Here is a 16,435-nt window from a genome sequence, read left to right on the forward strand (position 1 = left end):
TTGCGATTGTAGTTTTTGAGCTTATGGACCGTAAAATCCAAGCATAAACCAAAACTTGTGTTATCATATCGTTTTTGAATTAAATGGAATGAAAACCTTGGGTTGCTCACTACTTCATTTGTCCCATAAAGAAAGTCCCGTCCCTATACTTCGTATTTAATGTATTAAACATTGTATTAAGTAAACTAGATTTGTTTTACTCATATTAATATATGGGGTACATATAATAATACCAAGTAGGGATACATGACGATATGAAAATGAGACACTTTTTGCGAGACAACTCAAAAACAAAATCGGGACAATAAGGGACCGAGGGAGTAACTGTAATTTGACAGGATTTGCAATTCAATAGAGTGTGCAGTTTATGGAGGGAAAAACACAGGTTCTTGCTGAGGTCAATACAAAAACATAAAATATTGAGCTTCTCATCACTGCTCTCAGTCATGATTCCACCTAACACCGTTGCATTGAATAATCTTAATCTACCATTAAACTTCTCTCTCAATTTCATTCGGTCAACCCATCTTTGTTTACTCTTCTCCTGCTTTTCATTCTCTGCGGCATTTCTACAAACACAAAGCAGGCATCTTTGAGAAGAACAAATTTGATCAATCATGTCTGATATTGTTACTGAAGTTTGGAAGAAGTATCTTTTGCAGCTTCAAATCCACCCTCTTAGAACTAAGGTTATTCAAATTGACAATTATTGTTGTAATTTGAATATGGGTTTTATTCTGATTTATTTTTTCTGTTTTTTGATGATGATTTCAGGCAATTACTTCTGGGGTTCTTGCTGGGTGCAGTGATTTTGCTGCCCAGAAAATTTCTGGGATAAAAAAGCTTCAATATAAGAGATTATTCCTTATTATGGTAAGTAATCCTTTTGATTTTTTTTTTTTTTTTATTATAATTTATTTTATTGGTAAGTAAGGAATTCGAACTTGTCGTACACAAGCCCCCAGTCTTTGTCACTAGGCCAATACCAGTTTTGATTGATTGTCTTTGTTATCAAAGATCATGTTTTTGTTACCATTAAATTTACTGATTTTGAATTTGCTGATTATAGATATATGGCTTCTTCTATTCTGGACCATTTGGGCATTTTTTGCACAAAGTTATGGACAAGATTTTTAAAGGAAAGAAAGGTAGCACAACTGTGGGAAAGAAGGTATAAAAATCTATTTGTAATTTTTTCTTGGTTCTGATTTTGATGTTTTGAGGGTTGACTTTTTTCTTTTTACATGCTTTGTTTTTCCTTATTTGTAAGGTGATACTGGAACAATTGACAGCTAGTCCATGGAATAACTTGTTTTTCATGATGTATTATGGTCTTGTGGTTGAAGGTTTGTCATTTTCTTCTCTGATTAAGCATTGCTATTCTCTTGGATTCATCTAGCTCATTATAATGGTTTATCAGAATTATCACTATGCTGTACCATGGTGCAAAATCTTATTGACTTGCCTGTAATGTTTTTGAGTGAGGATTCTTACTGTTTTTATGAGTTAAGGAGTCTAGGTTTGCTTGAATATGTCTTGGTGTCGCTTGAAATTAAATGGCATTCGACTAATACATTTGGTTCCTACTAAAATGAAAGTGTCTAATATTCCTGTCATGCAGAGTAAACATGTAGCCTAATTTCAAGCTATAATCTCTAAACTGATTCCTAAGAATATGCATAGCAATATTCTCTTACTTAAATTAAGTTATATAGCAGGAACTACATTTGACTATACACTTAATCTTACAGACATCTTTGTTGTAGGATTAGCAATTTTTTGTCTTTGAATATCATACCTCAGCTATAGTTTCCCTACTGCATGTAGAGAGGGTAGGTCTTCTATAACAATCAACTGTGTTTTGTAAATCTCTCTTCTTATGGAGAGTATGCACCTGTGGAAGAATGTCCATATAAAGTGTAAGTAGAAAAAGAAATTAAAAGAGAAAGTAAAACCTGAATATGGTTATGGTAGCATGCAATTCATTGAATTATAGTTCCATTTTTAGCTAGAAAACTTTAGCTTTTCAGGAGCTGCAGGGATTGTGTATGCCTTCTCTTTCAAACAAACTTGAGGAAAGAATATGCAGCCTGTACCCAAATAAACTTGAGAAAAACTGTGTTTGTAACTTTGTCGCATTATGTCAATTCTGAGTTGAGTTCACTAAAAACTTACTTCTAACAGGAAGAACGTGGCCACTGGTCAAAAGTAAGATCAAGAATGACTACCCTCCTGTACAGTTAACTTCTTGGAAGGTATTTGATGCTTTTTCATGAGTTATCCTCATGAATTTTAATGTCATATAGCTTTTTAGGGTATCTTCTTAAATACTGATGATATGCTTTTGCATTTGTGATGCTCTGATAAATTCTGGGTCGTTTGCAGTTTTGGCCAATTATAAACTGGGTGAACTATCAATATATGCCTCTGCAACTTCGTGTTCTGTTTCACAGCCTTGTTGCCTCTTGCTGGTTAGTTACTCTTTGATCTTATGGACTTTCTTTTCTTGTTTTTCTCCTTGTTAAAAGCTTCTTACCTTTTTGTTAGAATTCTGCATAAGAGAACCTGTCAAGAAAATTGAGTCCCAAAAGTTGGATGATTGACATATAAACATATAGTCTGTATCGATCTTGTTCTGATTGATTTAGCAAGCAGATTAAGATATCTTAGCAGTAAGCACACTATTCTTTACAACATAAATCCATATAAGAAGTTTAGGGTACATGTTTGATGATGCCTGAAATACTGTATTTTTTGTAAACCAAGGGTTTGTTTGTTATCATTGCAAGTTAAAGGTTTTTATAGATTTGAATTAAAAAGAAGTTTACTTGAAATGATAGTTTCCAATTTTCTATTGTCAATTAGTAAATTAATATGACTGGCTTATGCATGACTAATTTTTGAGTTCATCATGCAACCTATACAGTAGTTTTCTATTTTCAAATTTTGAAGTCCCAAAATCAAAATCTGAAAAACATCAGTATCACTTACTGAACATGCCTTAAAAATTCTCATACAGGATTTTATGAATCCAATTGGAAATTGTTGTTCATGCGTACTATGCATCACATTGTGTTTCTCCTATAATTTGGATGCTCATACCCATTTTTAAAGCTCGATTTCACTCATCAGATAAAAAGGTTCCGCACTTCTAAAATGTACTCCGTACTATATCCATAATTCCACATAGTTTTACTATTTGCTTACTTGCAGGGCAATCTTCCTTAACCTCAAAGCAAGATCTACCGCCATCAAGAAGGCCTAGACAATACACATATCAGCCTCATTACCTTTCGTCCTTTCCTTACAGTCATCTCATCAGTTTCTCAAGTTACAAACCAATCGACGGTAGTAGCTCCGGGTTTAGAAGTTCAGGAATGATTGAAGCTAATATGTAAGGGAATCATTGAATTTAGTTATACTTGTATTATTGGCAATGATTTGTAATTCTATTTTGTTAGCCTGTCTCCAAATAACTACCCTATTCATGTGGGATAAACTTGTGAGCTTTGCAAGACCATGTGGGGACAGGAGTTGATGGGGAGCAAAAAACTACAGTATTTGTATTGAGTAATTTGTAACTACCATACATAAAACAAATTATTCTAAGTTTAGTAATTTTTCTGTCTGATTGAATTCTATTTTTGGCTCAGATTCTCTTTTTTCTTTTTTCTGTTTTCCTGCTGGTAAATTGGGGTAAAAATGTATTCCTGAGAAAACTGAGATCTGTAGCTAAAAATGCACATCTTCAGACTTCAATTGCAATTAAGTGTCTTAACAATTAGGTGAAGTAAAACAAAAATTAAAGAGGGAAGGAAAGAGTGCAACAATTGGGGCATGTTTGCATGTCAAGGAAACTAGTGTGGGAAAATAGGAAATATAATGTAGCAAGTGGAATTTGTGCAAGAAAAAGTAAATATGGTAGCGTTCGTAGCTTGTAAGTGGGGCATGTTGAATGAATGAATAAATATTCTTATCACGGTGAGACTAGTTAAATGCGTTGAGGTATTACTCAGGCTGCATGATAGTTTTAAGTTTTAACTTTTAGGTTATAATATATTGAGATTTATTAATAGTTAGGTTTAAATTTTAAGTTTTCATCTCAGACCTTTATTTTCTTTTTCAAATATCATGCACTTCATTCTCACGTCACGCTAATTTTTCTTCGATCACTAGAAAGTTGAGGCATCGTCTCAGACATTCTCTAGATGTATCAATCATTTATTCTAAAACCCAGTATAACAGAGTGAAGGAAAATAAGTCTAAAAATACACCTAAATTGGCAAAGGACCCAAAGGTGGATGATGACATATTCCTTCTTGTGTTCTTAAAAACTTCTCATCCCCTATCAACTCACAATTCATAAATCCTCCCAAAAAACGTCATTAACAGCTTGCTATTTTTTTTATTTTTTTTATTTTTTTTTTGTGTACAGCTGGATTTCCTCTCCCTCCTCACTTTCATGAGAGTTTTTTTTTTATTACTTCGTATTATTTTTCCATCTTTGTACTACGAATCTACGATTGACAATTACTCCGTATTCTTGAGGATATAGATTTTTCTCACTTATTCGATGTACTTTTCTACTTTTAAGAGTTAACCTACTAGTATTTAGTTAAGATGACTGATTTGTAAGATGTGATGGTTTAATAAGTTTATTCACCTTGCCCAAAAAAAAAAAAATAATAATAATAATAATAAATTGTAAATAATTCTTGAATAAATTTTAGATTTGACACTTTTGAGTAAGATATAATCCCAAACTGTATACTTGTATCATGTAATACAGAGTAAAAAAATTACTTCGTACGGAGTATTTGATTTTAAACAAGGACCTCATAATGAGTTGGCATCTTAATTATTACTTATATACGTTGCAACCTAACCTTGCATGAGTCTCACCAAATTAAATTTCGTTTGCTAAAATAGTTTATAAAATATCTTTCGACTTTCGTTTTATTAAATACTAGATTCTGTTTTTGCACTTGACAATGTATATTTACACCTTTTAATAGATATATAATTATATATAATGAAAATAAATCGAGTTGATGTTTTAATAATATACAATGAGACGAAATTAATAATATCATACATAACAATTTTTATCACTAAAATAAATTGTGAATAGTACTAAAAGTAAATCATATAATACAAAAGTGTGCGCACACATGTCAAACCTTGTTGTTAATAATGAATATGGATCTTAATATGTTAATTTGGTTGATAATCTTAACACTTTCTACGTTGAATACGACACCTGAAAAGGTGAAGGGTGGATGGTGGAGGTAGCAAACGATGGTGTGCCAAAAGTACGATATGGGGTGAGAGTGCACCATGGGCAGGACCCATTAGGTTAGAGTTTAGGTCATTCTAAAGAGTTACACTTGCACAATGTTTAGTTGGTTTTTATGAAGATATCTTCCTCACATCCGCCTAATTTGGTAAAAAATCATTAAAAACTTACAAATTTAAAGTTGAAAGAAAAGTAATATCTCAATTGGTCATGTTTTAAAATTTAATGTTATGAATCATTAATAATATTGTAAAAATTAAATCTTAATTCTCATATAACTAAACCGTTATGAATAAGGGTGCATCACACACTTACGCAACATTTGTGTGATGCACTCATGATGCATGCACGTTGAATTGCTTGTGGTGCACTATGCACAATGTCATCACGTACATATGAACGGCTTCTTTGTGATGTGCACACTTGTATTAGGATGACCCTATAACGAGGCACAAAGAAATTACAAATATCATGTCACTCATTTATGGTTTATTTAAACAACACTTTTCATCGAAATATCTGATATAATTCTCCTATTAAAGTATCCTAAATCCTAACCATATAATTAGGAACTGTTTGGGTCCAATTTAGTCCAATTGGGCCTAGGCATTAAATGATCCAATTAAAAGCCCAAGGTCAAGGTTCAACTCTCCAATTGTGCTAAAGTCAAAGGTCAGCCCTCAAAGCAAGCCAATTGGGCTAAGGCCCAACCTCTTCATACATGGAGAGGTTGGGCCTTAGCCCAATTGGCTTGCTTTGAGGGCTGACCTTTGACTTTAGCACAATTGGAGAGTTGAACCTTGACCTTGGGCTTTTAATTGGATCATTTAATGCCTAGGCCCAATTGGACTAAATTGGACCCAAACAACTTGCCCCCCAGACCCGATTTGGAAGGATGACGGGTCGGGTTTGATTTAATTCAGAAAAGGAGGGAAGTAAATGATTTAATTAATCCAAAAATTTGAATTTAAACCGTAATTAATGAGATAACAACGGTTAAGGCGGATGATTGTGGAAGTTGGACGGATAATGGGCAGTTTAATCGTAAGGTCGTGTGTTTAACGGTTACTTAGTGGAGTATTTAAGAGAAATTGAAACGCGGACTCCTCGTATCCCATTCCTGGAGATATAAACAGAGGCACATCATCTCTCCTCACTTATTCACCAACACAAACCCAGAATTCTCGAGAGAAACCAAGAACCCGCATCAAAACTTCGCAAATTCCCCGAGCATTAAGCTTAGAAACTGAGACTTGCCACTACGAACTCGTAAATCGGCAACTTTCGCTTCAGATTAAGGTAAATTCCTTTGATTTCAGTTTATTTTTCTTCGAATTCGAACTCCTTCCCCCTTTTTTTCGACTTTTTTCTTCGAAATAATCAATGGCAAGAGGAGTTAGAGGTAGAGCCCGTGCTCCAAGAAGAGCAAGGCCAATTCCCGATCCTAGGAACAGGATTGGGACCTGGAATGGACAAAGGCCAGAGTCTGACCCTGCTGAAGGGATTAGGGCGACTCCAATTTCCTCGGCTCCTCCTCAGAGAACGGAGGGGCCGAGCGCTTCTGGACGGGATGATGAGGTTCCCGCTGTCCTTTGGGATATCCTCCCCGGGTTTTCAGAGTGGGAGAATGCCGAAGTAGCTTCGGCCATGATAAAGAACCGCCCCTACTCATGGTGGGTGGAGAATGCCGAACAATATCGGTTTGCCGAGCAAATTGAGTTGCATTACGGCATTTTTGAAGCTGATGGGTATTGGTGCCGAATGCCCGCGGCATCCGATAGAATCCATCGTCCACCCCCGGGGTATGTGGGGGTGTACACAAGACAGCTTCAGTACGGGCTGAGGTTCCCTTTGGACGTATTCGTCCGAGACTTGCTGATCCATTACAATATCTCCCTATGCCAGTTAACTCCCACCAGCATCCGAAGGGTGATGACATATTTATGGGTCTGCAAGTTCTTCAAGTATGTGCCGAACCTGCACTGCTTCAAAAAGCTTCATCGGCTAGTGCCAAATATTCAAAGTTGGCACGGAAGCCATGGTTCTGGGTGGTACCGGATTGAGTCCCGGCCCCAGTACCTAACCATGTGGCCGAACGACTCTTCAGACAAGGACTGGAGAGGTCAATGGATTTGGGTTAGGGCACCCACAGATCCGGGCCACCCTTGCGTCTTCAGCGCTCCCCGGTACCTTGCTGAGCCTGATCCCGAGATGGGAAGTCTAGGTCCCCCCGCGGATAACGGGCCGGATCCGAACCTTGATCAACAACATATCTTCGGCAAGCTGCCGAACCGGGGGGGCAGCGGCCGAATGCAGCATATCCCGGAGACTTGGCTCCCCGATACGCATTATGTTTTCCAAGAGAACATGCTAGCAGCTGTTGGCCTCAGCCGAAAGTTTAAGGATGGTAAGCTTCTTCGGCTGGGGCCGAGGCTTTTTAATTATCTCTTTTTCTTCTCTCGCTTCGCTTTTTTATGCTGTGCCAACCTATCTGAACTGACCTTTCCCCTTTTCTTTTTCAGAGCGGGACGAGACCAACGTTGGCATTAACTACGCTCGTCTTGGTGTCAACCGAGAACGAGTTGTAACTGAACGGGCCCCGTCTATCACTGAACCGAGGCATAGGGAAGTTCATCTAGACTCTTCCCACTTCCAAATTGAGGTTGTTGCTCTGTATCAGAGACAGAAGCCTTGGTGGAAGAAGAGAGACCCCTGGTTTCAGCTGCTGGACGAAGAAGCTGAAGCTGCCCGTACAGCCGAAGAGGTTGCACGGGTTCTCGAAGCTTGCGAAGGAGGAGAAGGGTCCTCCAGAGCTGCTGAAGCAGAAGCTGCAGCTAGGGCAGCTGAAGAAGACGAGGCTTTGCTGAAGACCTCGGTGAGCTTTCAGACTTAACTGTCTTTCTTTTTTTTTTTTTTTTTTTTTTTTTTACTCACATTCTTCCTCCCCCCTGTCTGTTACAGTCTGAAGAGAGTAACAGACACAGAGAAGGGAAATCCCCTGTTCGTCCCGAAGACCAAATACAAGAAGAGTCTTCAGACTCAGATATGGACGAGCAGCCCCTTCAGAAAAGGCGTCGAAGGATGGCCATCATCGGGCCGCATGACTTTCAGCGGAGGCCGATGACCATCGGCGTTGCAATAAGGGAACCCGAGGAAGGCAATGGATCGCCGAGGGTTCCCCGGCCACCACCCCAATCACCTCCAAAGACCCCTCCGCCACCTCCTGAGATGGAGGTGGATCAGAGAACTCCCGAATCTAAGGGAGGGGTCCAAGAAGCAATTAAGGAGAGTGCTGCTGAGCACAAAAATAAGGATGTCGTGATGCCCAGTGCTGAGGGTTTCACGGCAGACATCGCAAGAGAGGTTGAGGCTTTCGTCCTCACCCCTGAAGAAGAGGAGGTCATAGTAATTGACTCCTCTGAGAAGGATGATGCTGAGCCATCCAAAGCTAAACAAGCTCCATCGTCATCCTTTCCCTCCTTCCAGACTCTGCAATCTGGAGAAATGGGTTTCTCGGCCCCCCGAATTCCAATCCCAGACCACATCTGGGACCTCATATGGGGTCAGAACCGAGAAGGAGCTGCAGCCTACTTCTGCGATTTTGCTGGCATGTCCGAAGTAGATAGGGCAAGGATCTGGTCGCTGAAGGCCACTGCTGGGATGGGCGAATCCAGCAGATCAGTTCCTGACCCAGCCAGGTCTAACCAACTGCTGATGATGCAGGTGATTTTCCTTGCCTTTATTTCCTCTAAAATTCAGCTCTATTTTTATTTTTATTTTTTTTTAACTTGTCTTCCTGTTTTCAGTTCGTGCACAATCAGACTCTCACTGTAGAGCTGATAGATACCCTACAAGATAGGGTAGACGCTGCTGAGCACGACAAGAAGGTAGCTGAAGAGGAATTAAAGCTTGCTAAGCTGAAGCAAGCAGTAGCTGAAGAGAAGCAGCAGAAGGGTGAGGAGTACGAGATAAAAAGCTGCTGAAGCCCTCAAAACCTTCTGCGACGCTATGGAGAAGGAAGTTTTTCCCCCACTGATGGAAGGGGAAAAATTCCTTCAGGAGCACATGGGAGTGGACGTCTCCAAATTCAAGGCTGCCGTTGAGAGCCGTATTCAGGATGGAGCTGCTGCACAAGCTGAAGTGCAGCAACGACTAGAAGCTCTTGAAGCCAGCCGAATGGCTGCTGAAGAGCTGCTCCAGGCCAGGGACGTCCAACTCTCAGAGGCTGCTGCTGCTGCTGAAGCTCAGAGAGCTAAACTCCATGAGACTGAGGATCAACTGATGGCCAAAAAAGTTGAAGTGGCCCAGGCTCAGACAAAGGCTTCCCAAGTTCAGCAGGAGCTGAATGAGCTGAAAGGTTCCTCCTCCAAGCTCGCAGATGAGCTGAAGAAATCCAAGGAAGACTTGGAGGAGACCTAGAAGAAGCTGGCTGATGCTGAGGCTCTACTCAAAGTCCGTGTCTATACCCAGGAAGAATATGAAATGGGTTTCAGAAACGGGTTCAGAGTATGCCGAAGAGTCTGCCTTCATGCTGAGCCGAAGCTGGACTGGTCCAAATGTGCTGAATGGGTCCAGAATCCCGAAGACCCTCATATGAAGTATGCAACTCCAGTCGAAGCTGAAATTCTTAAGGCTGAGGAAGCCGAAGAGGAAGCTGAGAGAATGGAGTTGGAGGCTGAACAGAGGGAAAGGGAGGCTCGGCAGAGTGCAAAGCCTGCTTCTTTTGCTGCTGGGGCTGAGGCCACCATGGGGCTCAACAACGCTGATCAGTCTGATCCTCGGGCTGAAGCATAGGAACTCGGGCAGTCGTCTTCAGAATCTTGCGGTTCATCATGCGCTTAACTTTAGACTTGCCGCTTTCTGAATTTTTTTGCCTTGTTTTTTGCTTCAGCTTGCCTTGTCGTACAACAGTTTATTTTTTGCTTATGTACGTATTTCGGCAGCTGTTATTTTCCGCTTGTGGGCGGCTGCCGATACAGTTTAATTGAACTTGTAGCTCAATTTCTGAGCATGAATTATTAATTTGATGCTCTTTTCTTCAGCTGCTTTGTTTTTGAATGCTTTACTGTTTCTTTCATTCTGCCGAACATAAACTTGCACTGATACAGCCTCTTGCCCCCCCCCCCAGAAATTGAAGTATGGCTTCAGCTGAATAAACAATTTCTTCACTCTTTAAAATGGGTATCCGAAACACAGGGCCAACTGAAGGCAGTGCTTCTGGAATACAAGTCTTACTGAAGATTGACTTCAGCTGAAAAATGGATATCCGAAACACAGGGCCAACTGAAGGCAATGCTTCGGATATTAGCTTTCTGGGATACAAGGCTCAGTTAAGGCAATATCCCAGAATTGTCCACGGACTCATGACTTTGGAGAACAAATCTTACTGAAGTTGGACTTCAGCTGAAAGACCTGTGTTCTTTAAAAAGATGCATATCCAAAACACAGGGCCAACTGAAGGCAATGTTTCGGATAATGGCTTTCTGGGATACAAGGCTCAGTTAAGGCAATATCCCAGAATTGTCCATGGACTCATGTCTTTGGAGAACGAGTCTTACTGAAGTTGGACTTCAGCTGAAAGACCAGTGTTCTTTAAAAAGACGAGTTTTGTCAGCAATCTGAAACCCAGTTACCCGAAGGCGAAGGTTTCAGACGAGGCTGATTAAACAATTTTCAACTTTTGCTGTTATCCTTGATTTTCTGTCTATCTTTGAAAAATGGATACCCGAAACACAGGGCCAACTTAAGGCAATGTTTCGGATAATGGCTCTCTGGGATACAAGGCTCAGTTAAGGCAATATCCCAGAATTGTCCATGGACTCATGTCTTTGGAGAACAAGTCTTACTGAAGTTTGACTTCAGCTGAAAGACCAGTGTTCTTTAAAAAGACGAGTTTTGTCAGCAATCTGAAACCCAGTTACCCGAAGGCGAAGGTTTCAGACGAGGCTGAATAAAAAACCCTTAAAGAGTAGATAGAACAAAGAAAATTTTGAAAGGATAAAAAGTTGTAAACATTTATATAAATGGCGGCTCCAAGGCCTTTCATTAGTTCAAAATGTACTTACAAAGATTGTTCTGCCCCGAAGGGTTTACACATGATATTTTTTCAGTACATCGGCGTTCCAGTGATTTTTCAACTCAGTCCCATCCAACTGCCGAAGTCGGTATGTCCCTGGCTGAAGCTCATCATAGATTTCATAAGGTCCTTCCCATGCAGCTGAGAGTTTCCCATGGATTCGGCCTTTCTGAACTGCAGCAGCATTCCGAAGGACAAGGTCTCCAACTTTGAGAGGCCTTGCATGGACCCTTCGGTTATAAAATTTGCTGATTCTCTGCTTATAGGCGGCCATTCTGTCTCGGGCTGAGTCTCTTACTTCGTCGAGGAAATCGAGAGATTCCCTCATCAGTCGCTCATTCTCAGCCGAGAAGTGGTGCACTCGAAGGCTCTCAGAGCCAATTTCCACTGGAAGGACGGCTTCGGCACCATACACCAGTTCAAAAGGTGAATGGCCCGTTGCCTCTTTTTCAGTTGTCCGAAGGGACCAAAGGGTTCCAGGGAGCTCCTCTAGCCACTTGGACTTTTGATCTTCCACCCTCTTCTTGAGGGCATTTAAGATCTGTTTATTTGCAGCTTCGGCTTGTCCGTTACTTTGCGGGTGGCATACCGCTGAATATGCCAGTTTGATGCCGAACTGATCTGTGTACCGCTTCAGCGGTAAGTTATCAAATTGCCTCCCATGATCGAAGACAAATACTCTCGGGATGCCAAATCGAGTGATGATATTCTGCCAGATAAATTTTCTGACAGTTTGCTCTGTAATGTTCGAGGCTGCTTCGGCCTCGATCCATTTACTGAAGTAGTCAACTCCAACTATCAGCCATTTTTTCTGGTACACAGCCTCTGGAAATGGTCCCAGTATATCCAGTCCCCATTGGGCAAACGGGAGTGGATTAAGGATCGGCTGAAGATCCCTTGCTGGCTGATGGATAACTGGAGCGTATTTTTGACATTTTTCGCATTTCCGGACCAGCTCCTTAGCATCTGCGATCATGGTGGGCCAGTAATATCCAGCCCTCAATGCCTTGTGGGCTAAGGTTCTTCCCCCAATGTGGTTCCCACAGATGCCGAGGTGAATCTCCCGTAGGATATAATCTGCATCTGTTGGTCCCACGCATTTCAGCAATGGGGCTGAGAAGGACTTTTTCAGAAGTTCCCCCCTGAAGACAATGAACCTAGAGCTGGTTCTCTTCATCTTGGAGGCCAAAGCTTTATCTTCGGGAGTTTCTCCCCGAAGCTTGAAAGCTAGGATGGGGTCCATCCAACTAGGCTTTGGGTCAGCGCAGCACACTTCAGGTGCTTCGTCGACACTTCTCTCTCGACGCACTTCTACATATACAGATCTGTTGAGCTCGGTAAGAGATGAACTGGCAAGTTTGGAGAGTGCATCGGCTTGAGTATTCTGACCCCTTGGGATCAGCTGAACCTCAAAAGCTTTCAGCTCTGCAATGACTGATTTGATCTTGGCAAGATAAGCTATCATGGAGGGCTCTTTGGCCTCGTAGCTGCCACTGATCTGATATGCAACTAGCTGAGAGTCTGTTTTTAGGCAGACATGATCGGCTTCCAGGGAGATGCACAATTCTAGGCCGGCGATTGCTGCCTCATACTCGGCTTCATTGTTCGAGGCCTTAAAAGAAAACTTTAGTGCATACTCAAAGGATTTGCCTTCGGGAGAAGTTATCACTACTCCTGCCCCTGAACCGTTTTCGGTGGAAGATCCATCCGTAAACACGGTCCAGACTTTCTTTTCACTGTCTAGCGCTTCTTGGTATGAGCGTTCGGCCAAGAAATCCGCTAGAGCTTGAGCCTTAATGGCAGCCCTCGGACGGTAGCTGATGCTGAATTCGGTGAGCTCAAAAGCCCACTTGGCTAGCCTACCAGATTTTTCAACCTTGCCGAGAACTTTTTCCAACGGCTGATCAGTTAAGACCACTATCTGATGACAATCAAAATAGGGCCTCAGCTTCCGAGCAGCTACTACTACCGCGAAAGCAACTTTCTCGAGTAGAGGATAGCGAGTCTCGGCATCCGTCAGTGTATGACTGACGAAGTAGATCGGTTGCTGACTTTTACTTTCTTCCTTCAGCAATACTGCGCTGATGGTGGATGGGCTAACGGCCACATATAGGTACAAAGTTTCTCCTTCAACTGGGCTAGCCAGCGTTGGGAGTTGAGCCAGATGCTCCCGAAGCTGTTTAAAGGCGTCTTTTTGCTCTTCCTCCCAAACGAGCTCTTTTGTTTTCGGGAGTTTCAGAGCTTTGAAGAAAGGTAACCCCTTATCCGAAGCTCTGGAAATGAACCTCGAGAGGGCTGCCATTCTTCCGGTGAGCCGCTGAACATCCCGCTTCGTTTTCGGCTCAGGAAGGTCGAGCGCCGCTTTGACTTTAGAGGGATTAGCATCAATCCCCCTTTTGCTGACTATGAACCCAAGGAATTTCCCTGACTTCACGCCGAAGACACACTTCTTCGGATTCAGCTTCATTTGATGCTTTCTCAAGGTGGCGAAAGTTTCAGCCAGGTCCTTTACATGGTCCTCTGGTTTTTTGCTTTTGACGATCGAATCGTCAACATAGACTTCCATGTTTCGGCCCTTTTGATCGGCAAAAACTTGATCCACCAGCCTTTGATAGGTTGCCCCCGCATTTTTCAATCCGAAGGGCATCATTTTGTAATTGTACACCCCAGCGTTCGTGACGAATGCTGTCTTTGCTCGATCGTCGGGGTGCATAAAGATCTGATGATACCCCGAGAATGCGTCCATGAAACTAAGCAAGGCATGGCCACTTGTCGAATCGACTAGCTGATCGATCCTCGGCAAGGGATAGAAATCCTTTGGACAAGCCTTATTTAGGTCCGTGAAGTCAACGCACATCCTCCAGGTACCATTGGGCTTCTGAACCATCACCACATTTGCCAGCCATTCTGGATATTGGCAAGGTTCGATGAATCCTGCCTCCAACAATTTTTTGACCTCGGCTGCGATGTCTCGGTTCTTATTGGCGGAGTAATTCCGCTTCTTTTGCTTAACTGGTCGACACGTCGGGTCAACATTAAGCTTATGGGAGATGAGGTCTGAACTTATCCCGGGCATATCAGCTGCCGAGAAAGCAAACACATCTCTGTTGTCCCGAAGGAGCTGAATAAGTTCACAACGGGTGTTCGGATCAAGGTCCATCCCGATTGTTACACATTTCTCAACGTCTCCTTCGGCCAACTCAACTGTTTCAGTTTGTTGGTCCATGTCCATTGCTGATGGACTGGACTCTTCATAATCTGGCATGCTGCCAATGTCGGCAGGTGTCCCAGTCTTTTTGTTCTTCGGCTGGCTCTCTGAGTCTTGCGGCTCAGCTGAAGAGCTAGCCTTTTCCCTTTCGGGCCCTTTACCTCTGGGTACAGATCCTTGGGCCGAAGCACTTAGGCCTTTCGGCTTTTTTGTGCTCGGCTCTCTTTCTTTTTCTTTCTCCTCCTCATCCTTGTCATCTGGGCGACTATTGGATGGTTTGAGGTAGTTGCACCTTCGGGCGTCCTTTTGGTTGCCCTGTATCCTTTCGGGGAAGCCGGCGTCTGAGACGTAAATCATCAGCTGATGATAAGTTGAGACGACCCCTTGGATCTCATGAATTATGGGTCTCCCCAAAATCACGTTGTACACTGAAGGAGCGTCGATGACCAAAAATTCAATCATGACATTCCTGGCTGCCTCATCGCAGCCGATGGTGACAGGAAGTGTCACCTTCCCATATGGATAAGTTGAAGCCCCGTTGAACCCGGATATCGGGTAGGGTACCGGCGTAAGATGCTTGGGCTTCAACTTGATTTGATTGTAGGCCTTTCGGAACAGAATGTTTGCTCCGCTGCCACCGTCAACAAGGACCTTACTGACGTCGTGGTTGGCCACCGTGGCGATGATCACCAACGGATCCTCGTGAGGGAACGTAATCCCCCGGCAGTCGGCGGCTGTGAACGTCATGTTCGGCACCGGCGACTGGGGAGATTGAATGTCAGCGTTGTTCACCTGGTGAGTCAAAGCTCTAAGGTGTCGCTTGTGCTCCCTCCGAGAGTATATTCCTCCCGAGATAACATTGATCGGAGGGAATTTCCCCTCCGGCTTTTTACTGTTTTTCCGGGGGAAGTCGAGGTCTTGCCGAGAGTCCTTTGCTGACTTCTCGGATTCTTTTTTCTCGCGGTGATCCGCGATGTATTTTTTCAAGTATCCCTTCCGGAGCATGTCCTCTATCTGGTCCTTCAGTTGGATACACTCCTCAGTGTTGTGTCCCGAAGAATCGTGGAATTCGCACCACTGATTTTTATTTTTTCGCTGATACCACTCTGGGAGTGGTCTCGGCTTTCGGTAACTCTGCTCCTCCTTCGTCACGCTGTAAATTTTGGCGCGTGGAAGAGAGAGCGGAGTGTAGGACTCGTATCTGCCTGTGTATGAGGCAGATCTTTCCTTCTTTGGGTCGCTGGCCAAAGATTGCTCCGAGGCCTTTGACTTTCCCTTTGCCTTATGGCCTTGGCCTTCAGACAAGGGTATTTGCCTTTGTTTCCCTCCCCCAAATTGAGGTTGGGTTTTCGCTTTGTTCCATTCTTCGGCTCGGATGAACTTGTCCGAGGCATTCAGAGCTTCCTCCAAGGTCTGCGGGGTATGCATGACCATGAAATCTAGGAACTTTCCGGGCTGAAGGCCATTCTGCATTGCAAAAACGGCTAGCCCCTGGTCCAGCTGAGAGACGCTGGATGACTCGTTACTGAAACGGGTCAGATAGTCTCGGAGGCTTTCGGTTTCCCCCTGTTGTAGACTCATGAGCTCTGCAGTAGTCTTCTCTCGGCGGTTTGCCGTGGAAAACTTGCTCCTGAACTTGGAGGACAGATCATCCCACCCTGTTATGGAGCCTTGCCTTACTCCCTTGGAGATCCACGCTTGCGCGACCCCCTTGAGAGTGGTTGGGAAATATTTGCACCAAGTCGCCTCGGATCTGGGGCAAAGATGCATATGAGTCTCATACGAGGCCACGTGATCCTTCGGATCCGAGGTCCCGTCATATGTGATGTGCGACGGTATTTTAACCGTGGGTACG

General features: G+C 42.9%; 1 protein-coding gene across 2 annotated transcripts; it reads left to right on the top strand.

Moving 5' to 3' along the window:
- Nucleotides 1-265: 265 nt before the first annotated feature.
- On the top strand, nt 266-3,618 carry LOC110717947 (peroxisomal membrane protein PMP22-like). Of its 2 annotated transcripts, none has more exons than XM_021896746.1 (7): nt 266-689; nt 775-873; nt 1,070-1,171; nt 1,271-1,346; nt 2,185-2,255; nt 2,386-2,471; nt 3,020-3,207. In XM_021896746.1, the coding sequence occupies exons 1-7, from the start codon at nt 618-620 to the stop codon at nt 3,027-3,029; spliced, it is 516 nt and encodes a 171-aa protein (XP_021752438.1). In that variant the 5' UTR covers nt 266-617; the 3' UTR covers nt 3,030-3,207. The 2 variants fall into 2 exon arrangements, with proteins under 2 accessions (XP_021752438.1, XP_021752437.1); XM_021896745.1 differs by lacking the exon at nt 3,020-3,207 and adding an exon at nt 3,214-3,618 and having other exon boundaries at nt 269-689.
- The last annotated feature ends 12,817 nt before the right edge of the window (nt 3,619-16,435 follow it).

This window comes from Chenopodium quinoa, unplaced genomic scaffold (assembly GCF_001683475.1).
Source record: "Chenopodium quinoa cultivar QQ74 unplaced genomic scaffold, ASM168347v1, whole genome shotgun sequence".
Classification (NCBI taxonomy): Eukaryota; Viridiplantae; Streptophyta; class Magnoliopsida; order Caryophyllales; family Amaranthaceae; genus Chenopodium; species Chenopodium quinoa.

Coding starts and splice junctions, on each gene's coding strand:
- LOC110717947 (XM_021896745.1), top strand. CDS start 618: ATGTCTGATATTGTTACTGAAGTTTGGAAGAAGTATCTTTTGCAGCTT. Junction 2,256..2,385: donor TACAGTTAACTTCTTGGAAG/GTATTTGATGCT, acceptor GGTCGTTTGCAG/TTTTGGCCAATTATAAACTG. Junction 2,472..3,213: donor AGCCTTGTTGCCTCTTGCTG/GTTAGTTACTCT, acceptor GCTTACTTGCAG/GGCAATCTTCCTTAACCTCA.